General features: G+C 40.9%; 3 protein-coding genes across 8 annotated transcripts; 2 read left to right on the top strand and 1 right to left on the bottom strand.

The window, feature by feature from the left end:
* Positions 1-349: 349 nt before the first annotated feature.
* Positions 350-2,927, top strand: LOC108047603. The gene is made up of 2 exons (XM_017127851.2): positions 350-570; positions 636-2,927. The coding sequence occupies exons 1-2, from the start codon at positions 350-352 to the stop codon at positions 1,891-1,893; spliced, it is 1,479 nt and encodes a 492-aa protein (XP_016983340.1). The 3' UTR covers positions 1,894-2,927.
* Positions 2,928-5,916: 2,989 nt separating this feature from the next.
* Positions 5,917-21,848, top strand: LOC108047601 (fibroin heavy chain). 5 transcript variants are annotated; one of them, XM_044460832.1, is made up of 6 exons: positions 7,424-7,813; positions 8,361-8,601; positions 17,381-18,318; positions 18,392-18,568; positions 19,400-19,884; positions 20,853-21,848. In XM_044460832.1, exons 3-6 carry the CDS (start codon positions 18,166-18,168, stop codon positions 21,727-21,729), a joined length of 1,692 nt encoding a protein of 563 aa, XP_044316767.1. In that variant the 5' UTR covers positions 7,424-7,813; positions 8,361-8,601; positions 17,381-18,165; the 3' UTR covers positions 21,730-21,848. The 5 variants fall into 5 exon arrangements, with proteins under 5 accessions (XP_016983335.2, XP_016983339.2, XP_016983334.2 ...); XM_017127846.2 differs by lacking the exons at positions 7,424-7,813; positions 8,361-8,601 and adding an exon at positions 5,917-6,264; XM_017127850.2 differs by lacking the exons at positions 7,424-7,813; positions 8,361-8,601 and adding an exon at positions 5,917-6,285 and having other exon boundaries at positions 20,856-21,848.
* On the bottom strand, positions 14,157-17,262 carry LOC108047600. Of its 2 annotated transcripts, XM_017127843.2 has the most exons (9): positions 16,802-17,262; positions 16,645-16,749; positions 16,442-16,585; positions 15,876-15,987; positions 15,691-15,824; positions 15,501-15,641; positions 15,251-15,439; positions 14,755-15,198; positions 14,157-14,609 (listed from the first exon to the last, which is right to left on the bottom strand). In XM_017127843.2, the coding sequence occupies exons 1-9, from the start codon at positions 17,000-17,002 to the stop codon at positions 14,235-14,237; spliced, it is 1,845 nt and encodes a 614-aa protein (XP_016983332.2). In that variant the 5' UTR covers positions 17,003-17,262; the 3' UTR covers positions 14,157-14,234. The 2 variants fall into 2 exon arrangements, with proteins under 2 accessions (XP_016983332.2, XP_016983333.2); XM_017127844.2 differs by lacking the exons at positions 16,442-16,585; positions 16,645-16,749; positions 16,802-17,262 and having other exon boundaries at positions 15,691-15,820; positions 15,876-15,963.
* Positions 21,849-22,653: the final 805 nt, after the last annotated feature.

The raw sequence follows: 22,653 nt of genomic DNA, 5'->3' as shown, positions 1-22,653 counted from the left end.
AAAACTATGTTTTTGTTCTGAACAAAGTGTTTAAAAAATGATTTAAATGTCCCAAAAATCTGTTTAAAAATTTGTTACCTACGTATTTTTTTGATGCTAATTAAAATATTTAATATTTTTAAATAAAAAAAGAAAAATGAAATATTGATACGCAATAATTTTGTAGATTAAACAACCTCAATGTTTATGAAAATATACAATTTCAATAAGAGCGATTGTTTAAATTAAGTTGGCATATTAATTGTTTTTGTAACTGCAAGTGTATGTCTTTTTCCGAAGCTATTTCCCATTTTGCTATTGCTATATATTAAAAAAAGAGGAATTCTAATTTGCAGACGACAGCGCAGAGATGGAGACGGAGGGCAGCAGGAGCGAAGACATTGGGCGAACTAAGACCACTTTCAGCGAGGAGTCTCTCGGGAGCAGTTCCTCGTCGTCAGTGCTTAACTCGTGGACCATTTTGCCGGTGGTAAAGGACAAGGACAAGGAAAAGGAAGACGGGCTGGAGAAGAACGAAGAGTTGACAGATTTGAGGCCCAGCAGTCAAGCGGACAAGCAAAAAAACGAGAGGTGAGTCTGCCTGCCATGGCATCTCTCTCCCCTGTAAAATTAGACATAATCGGTTCCTCCATTAGATGCAACAGGCATGCGGCCGAGGATCCCCAGGCGGACGACATTTCCGATGGAATTTCAATAATCAGCGACTGCGAGAGCACTGATCGTATATCGCCCAATCTCTTTCTGCGCGAACCCCTCGTCGACTTGGGCTTCGGCGAGCTCCCGACGAGTCCCATCGAACTGATCGCACCTGCCAGCGGCGGGCAGCAGCTAAAGGAGTACCCCGAGCGGCAGCAGGAGGATTCTGCGACCGTGGTGCGCTCCAAGCTGGAACTGCAGCTGCCACCTCTGGTCCAGAACGGCCTGACCGCATTCTTCTACGTAGCCTCCACCCTGGCCATTCTGGCCTTCGTCGGCAAGCTGCGCCACCCAGAATGGCAGGTCCTGGGCGAGGACAAGCCCTTGGCCGAGCTGGAGCGCCGGGTGGGAGAGCTGGAGCTACAGAACAACCTGCTGCGGGCCGAGATCGATATCATGTCAAAGAAACTGCAGTACCTTGGATCTGGTCAGGATGCGGGGCAGCGACCGGGCCGTCCGAAGGGCAAGACGTTCAAGGCATGGCCTGGCAACGGCGACACTGTGAGTCCAGTCGACATAACCAAGGCCGACCTGAAGCAGCCGTTCCAGTGCCCTGACGGCAAGTTCGTTCAGATCGCTGGCATGTGCTTGGAGAACAACCGGGCGCCCTTTGATGCTCTGACGGATGAGATCGGAGATGCAGTTAACGACGTGCTACAGCAGTCTGGAGCCTTTCACAAGTTTGAAAAGGTCACCGAGAAGCTGGGCACCTTTGCTGGCGACAACGAGGACGTTGGCGCCGCTCCAGGTGCAAACGACTTTCCGTCGAATGGTAGGCCAGAAGCAGCCACTTCCCATGGCCAGCCAAAGCTGGCGAATGGTTCGAAAGAGCGCTTCAGGCCAAGGCACAAGCCGGATCACTCGCACGAGATGAAGCAGCGGCGACAGGAGCAGGATCATGGCCGCAGAAGCCGGCAGGATGAGCACTCTAAGGAGCACGGCAAGAAGAAGTACTACGATCAGTCCGGCCGGGGTCGCTACAACAAGAACGCCAAGAAGCCCAACGACGACTCCAACGAAAACAGCAAGGAGCGCGACCAAAACAACGACAGCGGCAGCGGCGAGTGGCACGAGCGGATGATGCAGCAGCGGGAGAACGCGCGCCACAAGCACGCCCAGAAGCGCAACAATAACAACTGGTACATCGAGCGGGGCGATAGTCGCGAGAAGATGCGTTCCGGCGAGACCCAGCGCTGAATGGAGCTTAATCCACGAAACTCATCAAGACGATGACCTGGATCTTTATCCAAAAAGGATAGAACTTTCGCCTGAGGTCACATATATTTTAATCCCAAAGTATACTTAAGGACAACGTGTGCTAGTGAGCGCACACTGAATTGCGCTGGTTCCTAACTATACATGTGTGTTTACAATATTTCGACAATGTTTCTACAGCGCGTTTCAAGAATGTGGTAGCGGATTGGCTTTTGAAACACACTTAAGAACATGAGCTTAACACGCATCGAGCGATGCACGTGCTTAATATTTATTTATTTTTATCTACAAATACCGTTTTTGGCTGCGTCAAGCTAGCATTATCCTTGTATCCCAATTTCGTAATGTATGTACATATACAGATTCAATAGTCAGTGTTAAATACTAGTGGATCGCATTTTTATTGGAAACATCATACTTGTCGCACACATTTAACTCAAGTGGTTCAACTATTCATTTTATCAGATGTTTGTTTTAAATATTCTAAATATGGTTCAGAAGCAATAATGTTGACAACTAATTAGCAGCAGTTGAAAAGTCCAGAAAACTTAAATCAAATTGTGAAATTTAAGTTAAATGTGAGCGATGTCTTTGTATAATATCGGTTCCTTCCACTTAAGAGTGTGATTCTTCTGCTAAGTTCCAGCTCAACCTAAGAGACAGGCCGACCCAAGTGCGGATTCACTTGGCACAGTCCGTCAATAAAGCAAAATCAATTTCCCTTCAACGATTATATCAATGATCCTTTTGAAATAGTAGATTTCCCTAAAATTATGTATTGATATATACATATATATTTGTGATACCTATACTAATATTTTTTTTAGGCTAGAAAAATAAATTATTGTACCATATTAGGTATTCCTGGAAAGCCAATTCAAAAAAAAAAAAATTAAAGGAACAAAAATCCATATTTTTGTATGCATGTTCGTTCAAAACCTAAGCGTATATATAAATGTATAAATGTGTACCCAAAATGTTTTGCGATTAAATAAATAAAATATCCTTAAACTTTATTTAAATTTATTTTCAATGAAAAATGGTTTACCTATCTGACAACCTAATTTACTTCTCCGTCTGAGAAAAAGTGTTGTTTCAAGTAAACGACAGTAATAATAGATAGACATATTACAAGTTTTTTTAATATTAATCCAAAAAGAAAGTTCATTATTGGATATATAGAAATACGTCCTTGTGAAAGGTATAGAGTCCCAAACTAAATTCCAACTCTCTAAATGGAATATTTCTTACAAATTCACTAATTAATTAACAAAGTTATGAATATATTATAGCATTTAGCTTTGCGTCCAAACCGTTATCGTATTCCTGGTTAACTAAGTCAATTTTAAACTGTAAAATTCCATATTTTTCTCAGTTTATTATTTTTTTCAGCTTACTATGAAGACAAGAAAACGGTTGAAATCATAGTTTGCTTTTACAACTTAGTGGAATTTATGAAATAGCACTTTTAACGTTTAAAAAATACAACTACGTTTTAAAATAAAATTGGGCATCTCAGGAAGGGGGTATAAATAAAATTTAGCTTTATTTGAAAGATATTTATTTATAGATTTAAGGAAAAGCTATGTCGCGGATATATTTGCCGATAGTATCGGGTAAAAAACTATTACTGACATATTAAATTAAGCATTTGGAAAGCCTACAAAAACTTTTTAAGGGTATAGTTTTATTCAAAAATCTGCAGTAAAAACATAAATCCCTTTGCAAGTTATAAAAGCTAGAAATAGCTCTTAGGAGCACACAACCCGTTTATTTAAAACCCAATATTGCGTACACAATAACCGAGGAAGGTAAGTTTTTGTTTTTAAGTATTAACAACGCAACAAAAAAGTTTGAGTTGTTTAACAATTTTGGATTAAAACAACAAGTGTTATAGTGAAAGCAGTTTGGGGAGTTCCGACAAAACCTGCTCGGGAAAATAGCACTACCGTCTGCTTTTTTCAAAAATCTTAACACAAAATTTAAAATAATTTATAAATCAATTTTCAAAAATATAGCACAACTAACAGAATTCATATTAAACGTATACAGTATAATGTTCTATACGTTTTTAGTGCAGTTAAACCAAAATAAAAGGAAGTGTGGCCTTATACCAAACCTTCGAATGAGGTCCACTTTAATGTACAGAATGTGTGAACGCAAATGTTACGTGCCCATGCACTTTCATTTCTTGCCCCAGTTTTCGGATACGCGGGGGCGGATGGAGACGGGGGCTGAAGAGAGACTTTCCGTTGGCTGGCATGGTGGGCGTGGGCGGGGGGTGTGTACTAAAAGTGTGCCACGGAAGGACATGCACTCAGCGCGCAAGCCCTCCTAGGCTCGATTTTACTACGAGCCCAGCCAACACACCCCCACACACTCCTGCACTCGGAGTCACGCGCAACATTATTTAGAGCACTGAAAACAAGAGGGAAAGCTGACTTCGACAAGCCGAAGTAAGTATACATAGGCCTACAGTTATTTGTTATTTGTATTGTTATAATGTATGGCCATACAAACATGTTTATGATATGATGATATGTACATCTAAGATATTTTCATGTTACTTTGGACCATTTTTAAAATTATTTTGAAATTATTTTCAATTTACACTATTTTAATTTCAATAAAACTTCACTGATGGCATAATGGACGTCGCATAGTACAACGCTGAAGACGATCTTCAAGGACCAAATCAGGTCGGATTAAAATAGAGAAAATACAAGTTTTGTTGGGGATTGACTAAAATTAAAAGGTTCGCAAACCAGAGAAATCTTTTTAATCTAATATTATATCAAAATAATAAGTGATTATTATTCGGTTAGAAGGTTAGGAAAATCATAACTGCACTTTAATTGCACTTCTAATAGAGTTTCTAATTCCGCAAACAAAAAAAAATCATGGAAAACAGCATACAAAAATTATAATTTATGTTTATGTATGTTTACCTTAAATTGGTCTAGAATGTTATGGTCCTACTCTCACCAGCGTAAACTATTTATATATTATTATTTATGTTTATTTAAACGTACCTCAAGTTTGACTAACTACTCAGATTTGTGCTTTTAAATCGTTTAAAAAGAAATTTGTTAGAAAAAAATGCGTTTTGGGGTTAGCCCATTGGCTTCACAGTGTATCACTCATACGCACTGTTGCTCGTTATCAAATCCAGGCTGCGCAGAAATGATCAAAATTCTAACAGGCATATTGAAGCTTTTTATAGAGGTGAAAAACATTTAAAATCAACAGAAAAATTGTAATTATTTTTTTTTATATATTTTGGTTTTTTTTGACATTGATTCGTGACTTCACAATTAAAATCGTAAAAAACCTGGTTTGTTTATGTATTTTGTTACTCTAAAAAGTTAAATTCCGCATAGTAGATTACTTATTTAATATATGTACAATCGTTGAATCTTTATCTCTTAAAAAAATTGACGGTCCCGCTTTTTTGCGGATATTTTTATATTGTTTAACATTGATTGAATGTTAATTTTAAGTACATTAAGTTTTCTAAGTGCCTTTATTAAAATATTAAAGAAATAAATCATAAAATTCTTAAAATTTTACAATAATTATAATTGTTTGTGCAATTAAACATTTTATGAGTAACTTACTATTATCATGGATTTTTTTAGGACAGCCAACGAACAAAATTGTTGATCTGATAGAAATGAATGGGAGCCATGTGGCACTGTGAAGGACTTTTGAACATGCTCTACATTTAAGGGCGGACGTGCAAACCTCTGATTAGAATCATACTACCCTACCGTAACCAAGGGTATAAATGTGTCGAGAGAAAAGCGCCCACAAAAAGAGAGTGCAAGTGAAAAAGGAAGAGAGAGAGAACCAAGTTTAGAACATTTAGCTTCGTGAGCGATTCGTGCGTAGTGCCGAATGAAATTACCGTGGTGGTGGTGGTGGTGCTGCTGCTGGTGCCGAAGTGTGCGTGTGCACTTGTTTTGTTGTTGGCTCACTTCACTGTTCACTCGTTCGCGCGTCAATTCAGTCTCAGTTACTAAACCGATTTCAAGAACCACGGACGCTCCACTCGGCCCTTGCTAGTGGCGTGTGCTACAATTAAGTAACGGGCAGAGACATTTCACAAAAAAATATCCCAAAACAAAAACAACAATGAGAAACCGAAAGTCCCAACAATTATACTAAACAAGAAATGAATAAATAGACATCCGAGCAGCACATATACCCACACAAAAAACAACAGCATACCAGTTGGGAGAACTGGGCTATTTTATAACTCGCCAAATCCTTCGTTCAATACAACGACGTGCAGGACAAGCCTACCAAAAGCTAGAAAATCGGACCCGCAATAAGCATCAGAGAATTGCACCGGTATTTTCCAAAAATGTTTAAGTACGAATTTTATCTATTTCTCAAAAAAATGCAATATATTCGTGTGCTTGTGTGTTTTGTGCAAGAATCAAGAAAGCTGAGAACTATCCCAAATACACATACACACATAGTCCACCCCCCATACAGAAAATACAATAACAATGATAGCGATAGAGCAAAAAAAAAAAAAAAGGAGATGGAGCATCTTTTCTCTCACTTTCGCTCGGCTGTTTTCATATCGTTTTGTTTTGTTGTCGTTATGGCGCTCAGTAGAGCACTAGAGCGCTGAGCGCCGAAAGGGACAGCTGTTCCTCGCCAAAATGGGTAGAGCCAGACTTTGGGGAACGGGCACACTATAGGTATAGCTGTAGCTATAGCCAAAGCTCCCATTCTCGCTGGCGAGTGTGAGTGGGAAGCAGGGTCGGCGCCAAAATCCCATACAGTCGAACTTCCATATCCCAAGCTAAGAAAAAATTCGAGTAGTGGAGACTCGAGTAATAGGATTGACCATAAAAGCAAGAGTTCGACTTGTAGAGACTTCGAGTTCAAACTGTGGAAGTTTGATTGTAGTCCCTACGTATAGTATTTTGGCGCCAAGTTTACACGAACTGAAAAGTGAGTCCCATCAGAGCCTTATAAGCTATGTATCTGACAGCTGATGGCAGCGAAAGCGACCCCTTGCACACTCAAACCTACCTAAGTCAAACCGCCATCCCTCTTAATAAAAACATTTTTTTGCACGTTTTATAAAACAACATTACTTAATTCTTAACCGACTGAAAACCCTTATTATCGTGGTCCAATTTGAATACCCTTTAAAGAAGAAGAGAAGTACAACAAGTGCAGTTGTCATTTAATTGTGAGAATAAACACTTAGGGCTAAAGTTTCTACACTATTAAATCGTGCTAGGGACGTCCCACTGTATTTTCCGCACAAACCTATTCAGTTGTTGCACAACAAAAACAGAATGTTATAATAGTGCATGTGTAGTAGATTCATTTGCGTAAGTTTGAGGAAGCATCGATGATTCGATAGCGATTGTTGCAACTTGCAGTCGAAGAGGAGGAGAAACCAGTGGCCACCGACTGCAGCTGCTTTTGCTTTTCTGCCAGAACAGAAGGCAAGTGCTCGGCAAACCCCAAACCCAAAATACGAACCCGGGCCAGACGGTACTTACACTGAGTCAGACCATCATTTGGCATTTCGTCGCGGGGTTCGTCGCTGGCTTATTGGTATCTACATACGCTCGTACATACAGAAAAAAAATGTGTATTGTGCTGTACACATTCAAGTGTGTGTAGACATTCCGGCATGGCAGTGTATTTGTCATTTCAATTTTCGTGTGTGCTCAGATAAACGAGAATCATGTGCCTTATTTTTTTTTTCTTTTTTTCCGCTTGGTGAGGTAAAACATCTTGCTGTTGTGTCTAAATATGAACAGCTGATTTTGTTTTTGTGGCTCATATGATAATATAATGATGATAATGATGCTTTATGCTCATGCTATGCCGTAGGTCGCAAAAAAATGTTGGCAAGTGCAGTGCACAGGTGAGAATAAATAATAAAAAGAGGAGGAAGCGAGAAAATGCCAATAGTTCACGCATACAAACACAGACGAGCACCGTTCGGTCAGCTGTTTTGTGTTGTCTTGAGCACAGGGTCTCTCATTTTTCCCCTGCGTCTCCTCTCTCGTCTCTGCGCACTCGGGGAAAAATTAGAGCAACGCCTGCTCCAACGCTCGATAATCTGCGGGAAATGCTGCAAGCTATAACTAAAAATAATTTGTGGTGATCTTGTAAAACGAAGTGCTGCCCAGTGAGCATATCTACAAGATAGAAATGCATATTATAATAACGAGTGAGTGTGATTTACCCATTAAATGCTGCAAAGAAAACCCCCAAAGCGTTATGCAATGTATTGAAAATCTCGGAGCTTTTTGTCGATGATAATATGTCGAGTGCGACAGAGTGCAAACATGGCATCCAGATCAGCGGGATCTAAAGTTTTTTTTTTTGGGTTTTTCGCGGGTTTTATGTAATGCCTTCATTCCACTGACACTCGAATCTGTTCACTCCGAAAATTACTTTGATTGCAGCCTGGAAAAATGCAGTGCCAATGATTTAAAGACATTCTCGCTTTGATCTGCTGTGTAAAGAAAAGTAGATTACACTTACAAAAGATGAATGCAATTCAAATAAGAAACGAAAAACCAAATAAAAACAAACGAGCAATACAAGTTGACATTTGGCGAGCTGAGCGTATGTATGCGCATATACACACAGCTGTAAGCAAAATAATAGCGTCTTAAATTTATACTTTATTTCGGTTTTTTAAAGGTTGGTATAAAGCTAAGAGTTATTTTTATTTTTTAGCGTTTTAAATAAACAGTCACCAAAAACAATTATTTGATAAAGAATTTCTTAAGACTTAAATGCTTTATAACTTTTTAAGTCCCTATTCAATTACAAAGCTTGTAAATATTCCTGTTAATGAATACAAAATGATCTAATATTTTCTCATTTGCCACGCCGCAAGGAAAACCACCTGTATAGATAAAAAGCTTAAAGAATATGCTGCAACGTGCCGATTAATTAGTACAAATTTGTAGTCAAAATTTACAAAAACTCACAGCTGTATGAACATTTGTGTTACCTTATCTAATTATCTTTACACAATCGAGCCAATGTCAGTCTGCTAATGGTTGTACTTTAAATACCCTTTACTACCTATTATGCAGGCACGCAAATTGACAGCTTAACTTAATTGATTTCAATTTGGATAATTGAAAGACAAAAGCGCTGGTACCGAAAAAATGCTACCTCATAAACGGTAAAAACTACATACACACAGAAAAAAAATGTAAAGTGATATCTAAAATAACCACTTTTAATTACAAATCAAGGTGATTCAACCCTCTCTCGCTTTAAAATTGTACGATTTTCAATGGGCTTGGAAATTAAGAAATATTAAGATACATTACAACAAATGTTTGCTTATATAAAATATTAAATTTCCACAAACATGAGCTTTCAATTGCTAAATTGTTATATACAGGCCTGACTATATTGACTCGGTACACGATTTTGATCAAAGTTAATTATTTCATCAATATTATAATTAATAAATATGACCTATAAAAACGACTTTGTATCTAAAAACTTCAGTCATCCTAATTTAAATTATAATGTTGCATAGCTGGTTTTAAAACCCCGGAGGTTTCTGTGGCACCGCCAGAACAATATAAAGGCTGTTTATAGTAAGGTTTTATATTATCTGATTGTTAAACCGACATGCATTTAATGTGAATGCAATTTTAATGCAGGGTTATGTAAGCTTTTACATTAATCTACATATGTGCTCGCATTGCGCGTGTGTGTGCTGGCCAAGTGAACTTGAAAAGCCCTATTTTCACTTTTACGCCAGTACATAAGACACGGGTAAATGCAAAGCGTCTTTAAACGCCCGTAGTATTTGTGTCCTGTCCGGAATTGTGCAACGGGTATAGTAATGTAAAGGGAATCGGAAATCGGGAATCGGGGATCGGGGGCTCCACGAAGTTTATTTAGCGAGTGCCACGAAAATAGACGGAGGGCGGAGTTTGGCCACATGGCCTTTCGGCTCAAGAACTCAAACAAGACGCCTCCATGTCGTTTTAATCAACCTTTAAAACTGGTGGCCCAGATTTTATTGATTTTATGTTGCGAAGAGCGACCCACACAGCCCATTGAAGAGTGCACTGGCGCTCGGGGAGAGTGTCGAAGCGAGAGATACCGAGTGCACGGTGGGGGTGAGAGAAAGGCCATCAGCTGAGAGAGTTCACTTTCTCCGCCCGTTTCCATTTCCAGCCACTACGAGCAACAGCAGCCTGTACATATATACAGACACAGTCAAATATGTACATGTGTATGCACGGACGTGCGAGGACTCCGAGCTCGGTGATGTATTTGAGGAATTGCGAGGTGAAATGTCAACTGAGTCTCGCCTTCGGCGAATACAGGAGTTGGCTTTAGTGATAAAGTTTCAAATCTGAGATGTTTTGCAAAGTGACTTTAAATTGTGCAACGTCTTCATCGGCCTTCCTAAAATATTGGCACATTTATCAACATTATTATTGTTTGTGCAAAATATTAGGTCCTGTAAATGTACATATGTATACTCTATAATCAGCATCAACAGGCGAGTCGATATACATATATGTATGTACTTCTATTTCTGTACCGTTTACGTTTTGTTTGTAAGCTTTATATGGAAGTAAAATTAACGTTTACGAAGATTAAGACTGAAAACATATCTTAAAATTCATGAGGTTTAAGCTACGATCCTAACAATTCAAAACAAAACATTTTTAAAAATCAATCGAGCTAAGTAGGCTCAAGTTACTTTTCTTCTTACTGATTTTTAAATAAATCATCATTATGTATACACCTGTTTTAAATATATTTTGAACTAATGCATGACCAAACAGTTTACGGATCATTCTATCAAATATGTGATTTATGTATTTCGGTGATTGTTTTGTGGCACCTATTACTCTACTGAAAGGCTAATCGTGTTAGAAAATACAAATACTATTGGATTTCTATCATTGTGATATCTGCGATTGCAAGCTGTTCATACTGCTTTCTAATTTCTCCTGTAGAAATGGCGTTTTATCTATCCTTTTGTTATTAAATTGAGAATTTTCATTGTGCTATTTACATCATCTGAAACATCGAAGATGTGAAGCACAGTAAGACAATTTTGTGATTAATTCAAATTGACCAATGCGCATAGTTGTGAAACTATAAAAATCGTATTTTTACAATAAAAAGAAAGTTCATGTTCATGTTTTGGCGATGGCTTGCTTAATTTAAAGTAAACTTATCAAAAAAATAATAGTTTTTAAGTTAAAGATGTATTTATTTTGTCGTTACAATACTTTTAGACATGTTATTTAGACTATTTTTTTTTAGTTATATAGGCATTTATTATTTTTTTATTATTTGATTAGCGCACTGCTACTAAATTGCCAATTTAGACTATGAAAATAAATTCTCTAAAGTAACTTATTTAACTAAAATATATTATTTTGTTGTAGCATACTTTAAGGTTTTAGGATTTACTCTAATGTGTGCGTTTACAGGAAGATTTTTGGACTATATAAGATATCTATGGTCGTGCTTCATGCACTTCCACATTAACTTGGATCCAAGTTTATTCACAGTTTTATTCGGCTTGGGGTGATTCTATTTTAATAACTGGTGTTTGCATAGTTTTTTAGTAGAACTACCATTTTTCGGTAACGTTACTGTTTATTGTATATTTAGTTACTCAAACGTAATGGTTACAAAAAAATAGTCGTATTAAACCTAAATCTGTATCACAAAGAGCCCATTCCATTGCTCAAGTGTGTTTGGTCGGAATTTCTTGTTGAATTTCTCACAAATAAACAATTAAAACTGCTTCAATCCATTAAAATAGTCTATAGTTAGTAATAGTCAATAGCAAATGTAATTGTTTTATCGCTGTTAGCATTTCCAAAAGTAAACTTAGGTCCCAACTAGTGTTGGATGTTTATAAAGACTGACAACAAAAATGATCCTGTGAAATATAGTCATAAACTTTCAGTGATTGAGTTGATGGTTTTGGTATACGGTAGTGCGTGCACCAGTAGATAACTATAAAAGCAGAAAGGAAGAAAAATAAATATCTCAAAAGTATGCAAACAAAAACTATATGAAATATATTTATAGCTAAGATACAAGATACAAATATTTAAATAATGCAATTTCAGAATGCACAAGTAACGTATTCAATAGATATTTGATGCTTATTTTAATATAAAAGTAGTTCCAGAACTAAGCGTATATTTCAATTATGCAAAATAATTGTTTTCTGTGTTTCGCTCCTTTATACTGATAATCATCGAATCAGTATTTTAAATTTCTGATCAAAAATATTGATGTATTATACGTTGGAGGCGATTAGTTTACGTTTTTTATGGTATAAATAGAATGTGAAAACAAATTTTTAAATTTGATACATATATAAAAATTTTATCTGCATGGAAATCATAAAGAACATTTTTTTAAAGGCGTTGTAGTTTTGTGCCTTTTGACCTTTTGGGAAATGGCTACATGCAAATACGGGCATTAACGAATAGCAATTGGTGTATGACACAATATTTTTCTCTTGTTATATTACATATGTATCTATGTCCGTAAGCGTAAATGGTTTTGCGTTTAAATTTGTTTTTGACTTAACTGATTTGGGTGATTTTATAAAGCTGCATAAAGCTGCCGCTGTTAGCACCTATACCCTGATGAAGGCAAATGTCAAGCCTTCGTAACGGCTATGCCTTCCAAAGCATGGCCTTCAATTGGCTTACAAAATACGAAAAGCAGGTTATGTACATGCATAGATACGCACACACACACACAAACACGCATGACCCCGCTGCATTCACACAGCTGCAGTTCTAAAATATTCGTGAGTGGGCGGAATGGGGTCTGGGTGACGTATGTTTTGTTACTGCGCAGTGGGTCACCAGTGGAGAAAAGAGAGAGCATATCGGAGGGGAAGAGAAGTGGCCTTTGGCTGAGTCTTCTCTTCTTTTTCACGGAGTAAAATTATGGAGAAAGAGGTTACAACATTGTTTAGATGTGGTAAAAATTAAAAGTCAAAATAATCAAAGTATAAAAAGCATGACCGCGAACTCATTAGCAAGAAGAGCTACGATCATCTAAGATCTAAAAAATTCAAAGCCACAAATTCTTTAGGTTGAACTGGTCGAGCTCGGAGCAGTATTCGTATTCACCAAAAGAATTATCAGCTCCAAGAAAGTAATATAATCTTAAAAAAAGGATTATTTTTACTTACATATGTATGTTGATGCTATTCTAAAGTACATGTCTAGCTTAATGCGTCAATTTTTTCAAGTGCAGCCAATCATCTGCTTTTGCTCAGCAGGCTCTCTCGTTCTGTGCTCCTCTCTTGGTTTGGTTAAATTGACTCGGCTTTCGGCATGTACACATGCAAATGTAGATGTGTGTCCGTGGGAAACCGACACCCGAAGGCCACGAAGTGCTCCGTCACAGCTTTATTCTCACGCACCTCTGAGAGCGTCCAGCCTTAAAGGCCGCTCTCCCACAAGCCCCGTTACCGTTACGGGGTGCCTTCGGACCGACGCTCAGCTGTGCTCCAGTTTCGCTCCCGAATGCAGTTGTATTGCCCCTTTAGTCCCGATTCGGAGCAAAGCTCCTTCTCGGATAAACATTTAACCTAAATTCCCTCAATGACGTAGGAAGAAAAGAGCGCATGCACATACACAAACATAAATTGGCTGGAAATCTGATGCAAAAAATGCATTCGTTGGTACCACGCAGTTCACTAATGAAATAGGTATAACAACTTGAGTGGCACCAAACAAACCTTTTTAAAAACCAATTTTCTATAAGAAGTCACAACAAAAATAAAATGTCCATAAATCAGTAAAACAATTGGATTAAATATGACCTTTAATTTTAAAAAATACAAATTTTCTTTACTACAAAAAAGAACACAAGAACCGAATTTTAAGTTATAAAAATAATCTTCTAAATATTTATTAATAATACAAAAGAATTGATTAACATTATTTTTTCGGTAGTGAGAAGTTAACTCTCATTTTGATTATTTATAAGCTTCAAAAGAATCTGCTGAAATTGATATTCATTTAATGATATTTTAGTCAAATTACCCGAATTGCCAATTTTTTTACAAATCATAGACTCTAGCTTTACTGAAAAAAAATAGTTAGGAGCAAAAGCCATTGTCATAGTTGTTTATGCTTCTGTAAGCACAAAAGGCAGATCAATCCATCACACCCGATGCGATCATGAACAAATCGTCCTTATGTATGATTAAGTCAAAGTTTCAACATGCAATAATCTTTTATTAAAGAGCACAGGAAATTTGGAAATGAACCTTTGTCCGCACGATGAACTTTTAACTAAATGGCATCATCGCTCGTCTCTACGATGCGGCACATGATTGGAATATCTTCCTCCTTGGTGAGGTTTCCCTTCGCCTCTCGGTTTAATAGGCCTTGAATGTAGTCATGCCGAAATTTGTTCCACTGCCGGGTCTTGAGAAAGTTGGTGAACAGGTCCTGCCGTGAGGGCACATTGCACTCAAAGTAGAACCTGCGCCGGTGCCAAATGTTTCCCGGATTCTGCTCCTCTTCGAGAAGCCAGTAGCGCGGGATGAGCAGGCACTGTACCGCGGTGCGGGCCATAATCACACGGTGCTCCATCTTCTCGCCCAGACCAAAGATACTTCCGTAGGTCAGGGAGCCCACGTCTATGAAGTGTGTCTCAGCCGGGACCTAAAAAGGATAGGAGCGTTCGTTAGACTCTGTGACTCTAAAATGGGAAAAGCTTTGGAGGTCGAAGTTAGTTCCTGGGACATACCATCAGCCAATAAACCCCATTTGATAACCACTTTTATCCGGCAAGTGAACTAATACTCACAGCACATGGCTTGGTCCCATCGTCAATGTGTTTATCACTGGTCAAGGAACTAGCCGTGAATATTTCCGATGATGAACTGGACTCTTTCTTTCCCTCGGAACTCACGGCGCTGTGCCGCTTTAGCTGCACTTGCACCATGGTCCTGTCCATGGAAACATTGTCCGAATCATAGCTGCTGTCATCCGAGCCATACTCGAGGAGATCTTCGCCGTAATCGAAGGCATCTTCATTGTCGCCCAGGGAGTCGTCGTCGTCCGAAATCAATGCTGCGCCGGGCAGCCAAGGAGTGCCTCGCCGCAGTGACTGAATTAATTGTGTTTTCCTGGCCTGAGCCTGAGTCTGCAAATTCATTGTTCTTCTCGGCTTCATCCTCCGTCGAGTAGGTGTGGCGGAGGTGCGCATGCCACAGTACTTCTGAATCTCGTCGAGTCCCATTTTGCGCATCTATACGAAGTTCATTAGGAAAGAGATCTCAAGACAAGGGGAAAATATATACCGTCTGCTTTTTCTTTGTGGCACCTTCGACGTCGTCAGAGGAGGAGGACGATGCCAAAATGTCCTGTATGTCTACGAACGACGAGGCGTGCATGCTAATTTCCTTCCAGGACTGAAACATGTCAAGTCCCTCCTTATCCTTGTCAATTTCGGTCAACTCGTAGTTGGTCTTTCCGTCCTTGTGCGTGACCTAAGCAGGAAAACAATTGGTGTGGATTTAACTGGACTGCGAAACAAATGTACACATGCACCTTCATGTTCAAGCACTGCAAAATGACGCACTCTCCGCTAAGGACGAATCGCACAAAGCCCAGGGAGCCCTTGTCCCCCAGGTAAATGGTCTCCAGGGGTTCGTACTGCACCAAGTAGGCGTACTTGCAGGCGAGGATGATCTGAAAGCGAAAAGCAGTCAAGTGAATGGATCTGTGACCTTGGACCAACCTGTTCCGGGCTCAGGAAATCAAAATAGTCAAATGCCTTTAGTGCGAGCTTCTTTTCGTCCCATTGCTTCAACATAAATGGTTTTAAGATGCGTTCATACTCCATATCATATATCGACAGAACCTCACAACTAGCTAAATTAAGCCATTTCGTAAAACGAAACGTAATTGACCTTCAGTTCTTACACAGGGCCTGGTAGGAATTCATTCTTGGGCAATCCTCAACCATTTCCACGTCTCCAAAGCAATCTCCTGGGCCGAATATAGCCTCCGGCACAGAATCCTCTTGTTTCGTAGTCTAACAAAGAGAGTCATAATACTATAGGCTTTAGCGTGGTAAGAAAGATTAATAGAAGAGTTTACGCGTGATTTTACAAAACAAAAATGCAACTAAAAAACTGTAGTTACAGCAGCTAGTGTGCAAAGTGCCATTAAGTAGTCTTTTAGACAACACTTGTTTAATTTGACCTTTTTCAATCTTTGAACGATTGGAACAGCGTGACGTGACTTGTTTTTAAAAGAAAGAAAGAAACTCAAATCGATAGCAATTTACGATTTCTTTATACCTGAGTATTTCTTGCATAATATTTTTAAGTCAGAAAAAATGAGACGACTAACGCTGCAAGTAAATTCCAATTTGTTTAAAGGGAATTGTTAAGGACTCAAGACGTGTTTACGGGTATGTACGTATACATATGTATGCTCTATTAGTTTTACCAGGCCAGAAAAGCGGGCGGATAATTGCAAATTACCTTATTGTATGTGGTCTTCGCCATCTCGACCTCGCCATTCAGTATGAAATAGACGGAGATGGGCATGTCACCCTTCTTGATAACCAATCGCGATTCATTGATGGACATAAACTTCAGGACCGGCACCATGCGTGCCCTGATTTTCTAAGCTCAACATAGGGTACTTGGGTCAATCAGAACAAGGCTTTTCATTCTCCTCTTACCGGTGGAATCCTAGAGAAACAGTTCAGCCCAGCTATCAGAATGCAAAGCTTCTTGCGCTCCTCGATTGTCCTCGAAGTGGGATTGGATCGCAACAGTGCCTTCTCCTGCGGTATTTTGCTCAGTAGTATTATTGCTCAGAATCAAGTAACAGCTCACCGCCAGGGTAATCATGCCGGGCTTTCGCTTCTGGCGCATCAGAGCCACGTTCTTCTTCACGTTCATGGAGATGCCCTGCTCCTCCTCGTCGGAAAGCCACGACTGGTTCATGATCACCGCCCGCACCAGCTTCTTGAAGCGGGCCCGCAGGTCCATCTTGTGCTTGACGATATCCGCATCGCGGGTGCGTTTGGCCGCCATTTGATAAGGTGTGTGTAGGTTTTTTTGTGGTTGTCTTGTATTTCTCCTGCTCCGTGTTTTTTGTCGTCTACGATCTAGGCACCCATTTAGGTGACTTGGTCGAGTGTTTGCTTTTTACAAAGAGTCTGGTGTGTGAGTGACATAAGGCTCCATGAGTTCTTTGACTTAAATATTCCAGAGCCGTAAGAATTTATTGTCAATATTTCAAGTTAATCGGACCTATGACGTCCCATAATTCGGGAAATTTCTGAAAATAACAGTTTGCATATTGTTTTAGCAATGCAATGAGTAAGTTGTAAACGTCTGAGAAATGGGTTATTTTAAACTATCCTTTTTTCGGAATTCGTATTAATTACATCTTTTCTTTTCATCTTTCAGGAAGCGTCAGACATTTGAGTGAAGTGCAGGTCTATAGTAAGACGTTATTAATGAAAAGGCTTTGAGAAAGCGTGCTAGGATTGCCAAATCAAAGAGCATCGACAGATGCACCACCAAACGAAAAAACAACAACCAAACCACTTTGGTACACGTACACCCATTGCCAAATAAAAGCCGACGAAAAAAGACACTTACACACACCTGTACATAATTTAATATTCGGATATGCCTTGTAAATAAAACACAAACAACAAATATTTAGGATCTAGGCAACTACGCTTATTACGTCAACTGGAAACAGGAGAAGGGAACACACCTTTTCGAATTTCACATAAACACAATCCTCATTCTAGTCGAGAAACTTTCACAATTACATATATTCTTCACACGGTGAAACACTAAAACATTAACTAAACAACAATACCAACCTCCCCCACCAACAAAAAAACCAAGCAAAAAAAAATACAAAAAGGAGAAACCCAAAAAAAATATAAAAGGAACAGGAATAAACTTAACGATACCAACAACAAGCCACAGCAACAGCCACAGCCAAGTATTCAAAATTACCATCAATGTGCGGATGATCTGCAAAGAGCATCTCAAGACATAGACGGGCCCAGTGCGAGGAAAGTACCACCAGTCGCAGCTCCAGCTGCGCACCTCCTCTATAACGGCAACCGATCCGGAGACGGACCAGCCGACGTAACAGGACCCGGGGCCGGAGTCTAGATCGATCGTGGACAGAGAGCGAAAGGAAAGGCGACCCAGGGCCACGCCAAGCCAAGATGCATATTGAAATCCAGGTCGCCCTGAACTTCGTCATATCCTATCTCTACAACAAGTTGCCGCGCAGACGCGTGAACATATTTGGCGAGGAGCTGGAGAAGGCGTTGCGGGACAAGTTCCAGGGCCACTGGTACCCGGAGAAGCCCTTCAAGGTGAGCATGCCATGAGCCCCACCACGTCTTCCCATTCACTAGGTCACTAATTTTTCAATGCGTTTCCCTGCAGGGCTCCGCCTACCGATGCCTGAAGACCGGCGATCCCATCGATTCGGTGCTGGAGCGGGCGGCGAGGGAGAGCGGGGTGCCGATCGGGGACATCCTGGAGAACCTGCCAAATGAGCTCTCCGTCTGGGTAGATCCCGGGGAGGTCTCGTTCCGCGTTGGCGAAAAGGGAGCAGTAAAGGTGGGCAAAGGGAACAGTGGCCACTGCCTAGTATTTACTTTGGCCTGGCCTTAATCGCTAATGAAGCTATTGATAAAACTAGAAAAGGTGTAGATTTTCAGTTCAAGTCTAGCTCCAATGCCTATGCAATTAACCAATCGTTTCCACAGTATAGTATATACTGGCGTTATACTACGCCGTATATTCAGTCAGTTCTTAAAACCTTATTTTTGTACATGAACATACAACATTTTTGTGTTATACGTGTCAACAATATTGTGTGCAACGTGAAAGCCTTTTAAACGCAATTTAAATTTAGGAAAGACCAAGTTAAGTCCTATGATATTTACCCCGGACATTATCTGCCAAAAACTTTTTTATTGATATTTTTGAAATAGCATATGTAATGCAAATACTATAACGAAATTACACAAACGCTTAAGAATCTCAATTTATATCCTTGATCAGCTTGCCAGGCGATTCGATATTGAGGGAACTAGTGTCCTGTTTTTTAATTTCTAGCTGGGTAAAGTTCTCACAAAAGTTGCAATTGTGCTTTAGATAGTAATTACATGTCGGTACGATCGACCATCCGTGACTAAAGCTTAAATTAAATCATATGAAGTCAACTTTTATGAACAATTTCCTTTAATAAAAAACTAAAATTAATTGTTTTAACCGCGGGGCTACAGAAATCCCTTCCAGCCAAGCCGTAATCCACTCTGAACGGACTTTCGGATGTAAGAGATTCCTGTAGCACTCCAGGGTATTTGGCCACTCTGCAAAATGTGTTAATTTCTTACGAAGTTACTTAGATCTAATGGGAAATAAAAACTCTTTTCCGACCCCCAGATACTTTACACGGAGAACAATGAGAACCACGAGGACAGCCACTCGGCAGACCGGGAGGTCACCAAAATGTTCAATCCGGAGGCGCAGTGCTTTCGACCCATCGACGCAGTGAACACGACCATGAACAACCTGAGCCTGAGTCCCAAGGCCCTCCCCCTGGCGCTGCCCCAAGCGGGATCGGGATCCTCGCCGCACTCGGCCGCCTCCAGCTCGCCCACCTACAAGGGCAGCCCGAACCCCACGATCTCCGGCAGCTGCAGCTCGGGCTCCGGAGCGGGCTCTGGGTCCGGGTCGAACCTGGGGCCCGGGCCTGGGCCGGGAGCCGCTCCCGTTCCAGTGCCGGGCAACAGTGCCACCGCCAACGCGGCCGCCGGCGCCTTTATGCAGCGCGGCGCCCAAGCTCCATTAACTTTTACAACGGCCACCTTCGCGCAGACTAAGTTCGGTAGCACCAAGCTGAAGACCAGCTCCAAGCGCACCAACAGGTGAGTCCCTTCAGCGGAATATTACATAACAAATACTTCGAGACAACATGCCTTTCATTTATTACATTTAGTATTCATAAGCCAGTCCTGAAAAAGTAAACCAATATCAGTAGGAAAGAAACCTTTAAAAAAATCGATTCAAGTCGATGCGCAATCTAAAAATAATCACTTATACGTACTGTTGCCTCTGTACATGTACATGTACCTTATTTACGAACATACATTGACCCCAAAAAAATAGGTCCCATCTAAAAAACAGTTTTCAATAAGGAATTTTTTTAATTTTAACAAAATTTCACAAGAATAAAAACAAAATAGAAACTTAATAAGACAGCTTTTGATTTGTAAATCATGAATTCTTAATTACGTGCAGTTAAGTTTTGTTGAAATGGACCAAATTTAGAAATATAAATTCACATTTATATCCAATGTCGCTGAGTGTAAGCATAAGCTTTTTGTGATACCTTTGAAGACCAAATACATAATTTTAATGTATATTTTATTATTATTTATATAATCAGAACCATCTACCGAGTCTTTATAGCCATGTCCGTCTGTCCGTCCGTTTCTACGCAAAATAAATCATTCTAGATGAAACTTTCGCAAAAGTCTATTTATTTCATATCGAAACAAAATTGCCATAGACACGATCGGGTCATTTATATGAATATCCGTTTTAAAAATAAGTAAAATGTTGTTTTTTTTTTAAATATAAATAAGAAATTCAGTAAGTATTTCCAAATACTTTCTGGTTTGAATGTAATCGATAGGAACAGGTAGAATAGGAGTATTGACTATGACATTTCTCTTATAACTGCGCATGCATTTAAATTGTGAGCTACTTTGCTTCGATCATACTCTTGCTGGGCTCTAGTAATTATTTCAAACTATCTTCTTAGTAAATGCCCTTATCATAACTACTATTATCTGCGTTTGTTTGATCTCGGCTCTTATCTGTGCATCCCCAGCAGCGCCTACCGCATGTCGCCCACTGAGTTCTCCAACTACATCAAGCAGCGCGCGATGCAGCAGCAGATGCACCACGGCCACGGAGTCGTCCCGTCCGCGGGCTCATCGGTGTCGGCCTTCGGCGGCCTGGACGCCGTCTCGCCCGCCCGCTCCCTCTCGCCGAACCCCATGTCCCTGGGAGGCGGCCAGGCCGCCGGGGCCACCGGGACCGCCGCCGATCCGTTCTACTACCCGAACATGGCGATCGGCCTGTACCCGCCGTTCGGCAATCCGCGGAGCCTCTTCGAGTCGCACTTCAACGCGGACGCCAGCCTGGGGCTCTTCGTCAGCGGCACCGGGAGCGCCACCATAGCCGCCGCCGGAGCCAACAAGTACAGTACTTACCTGGAGCCGTGCTACTTTGGCTCGGGTCACCCCAGTTCCCAGCATACGCAGAGCGGCGGCGGCGAGAGCTGCTTCGGACTGAACGTGGAGTGCGGCGTGGGCCTGGAGGAGTCCTCGCCGCCGGCGGCCGTGGTCGTCGCCGTGGCCATTGCCGGGGACTCCTCGCCGGACAACAGCCCCCTCAGCACTCCCACCGTGGGCGTGGTGCCCCCTCTGCCGGCTGCTGCGGCCACCCCCTCGGCCGCCGTCTCCGCCTCCGCCGCCGTCGCTGCCGCCGCATCCTCCTCCGCCGCCAGTAGCCACCAGCCACAACAGCAGCAGCCAGCAGCCCAGGAGTCGTCCCCGGGGAACAGCAACAGCAACACCAACAGCAACAGCAACACCAACAGTAACACCAACAGCAACAACAACAGCAACAGCAAGCTGATTGACGGCATCAGCTCCTTCTACGGCACTGGATCGTCGTATCAGCAGCTGTTGGTTGCCAACTAGAGTTCCCCCGGAAGCAGCCACCAAGAGAGCATCCACCATAGGCACAGGTACATCCGCAAAGACAATGACCAGGCGACGGCTTCGGGGCGTCGGGAGCAGGAACAGTAGACATGTTCGGGCAGGAGGATTGCGGGGTCCGATCGAGATGTCATGCAGCTTTGGGTTTTTCCTTGCCATTCTGGGGGAGCCTCTGGCTAGAAAACCACAAAATTCAGGAAGCAGCAACAGGAAGGGATACAGAGCAGCGGGGGGAGGAGAGTGGTGATGTGTGATGTGGTCCGAGGAGGAGGGAGCTCACCACAGTCCAGTGCCATTTGGGAAGACAGTGCGGGAGGGGTCCTTGCAAGAAGAACAGCCACTTTGGATGCAAGTCTATAGGATCGATTCGATACGATGTTGGACACCCCAGTCACAGTGTGTGTGTGGGAAGGGAGCTGAATGCAGACGTATATGCGGTGCATATATACGTGGATAGGGTCGAGCACGGTGCAACTTGGCCAGCACTGAGCGAGGGCCTATAAATGTGGATGTGCACTGGTGTATATACTGATGTAGATCGGCCTAACAATACTTATTTCGTTATTAAATTCAGCATAGACGACAGCATGGCAAAGTTTCTCTCTGGTGTCAGAAGCGTGCTTAGAATAAATAACTAAAATCATAGTGTGTACAGACAGAAATAAATGTGCAAGTGTAGCCAAGGGCACACATCGCAAGCGAAGGACAGGAGTCGAGAAACCAATAGCAAACAGAAATAATACCACAAATATATATAAAAAGGACAACTAGAATGTCCCAACTAATTGTTTTTACTTGTTATGCATATGGACATATATATATACATATAAATATATTTAATTATCCAACTTAGGATCAACTTTTACATTAAGTTTTTAATTAGTTGTAAATTTAAGATAAGATCAT

The sequence above is a fragment of the Drosophila rhopaloa genome, unplaced genomic scaffold (genome assembly GCF_018152115.1).
Source record: "Drosophila rhopaloa isolate 14029-0021.01 unplaced genomic scaffold, ASM1815211v1 contig_3, whole genome shotgun sequence".
Taxonomy (NCBI): domain Eukaryota; kingdom Metazoa; phylum Arthropoda; class Insecta; order Diptera; family Drosophilidae; genus Drosophila; species Drosophila rhopaloa.
The sequence above is the reverse complement of the archived record's forward strand: the minus strand, read 5'-3'. Positions and strand labels throughout refer to the sequence as shown.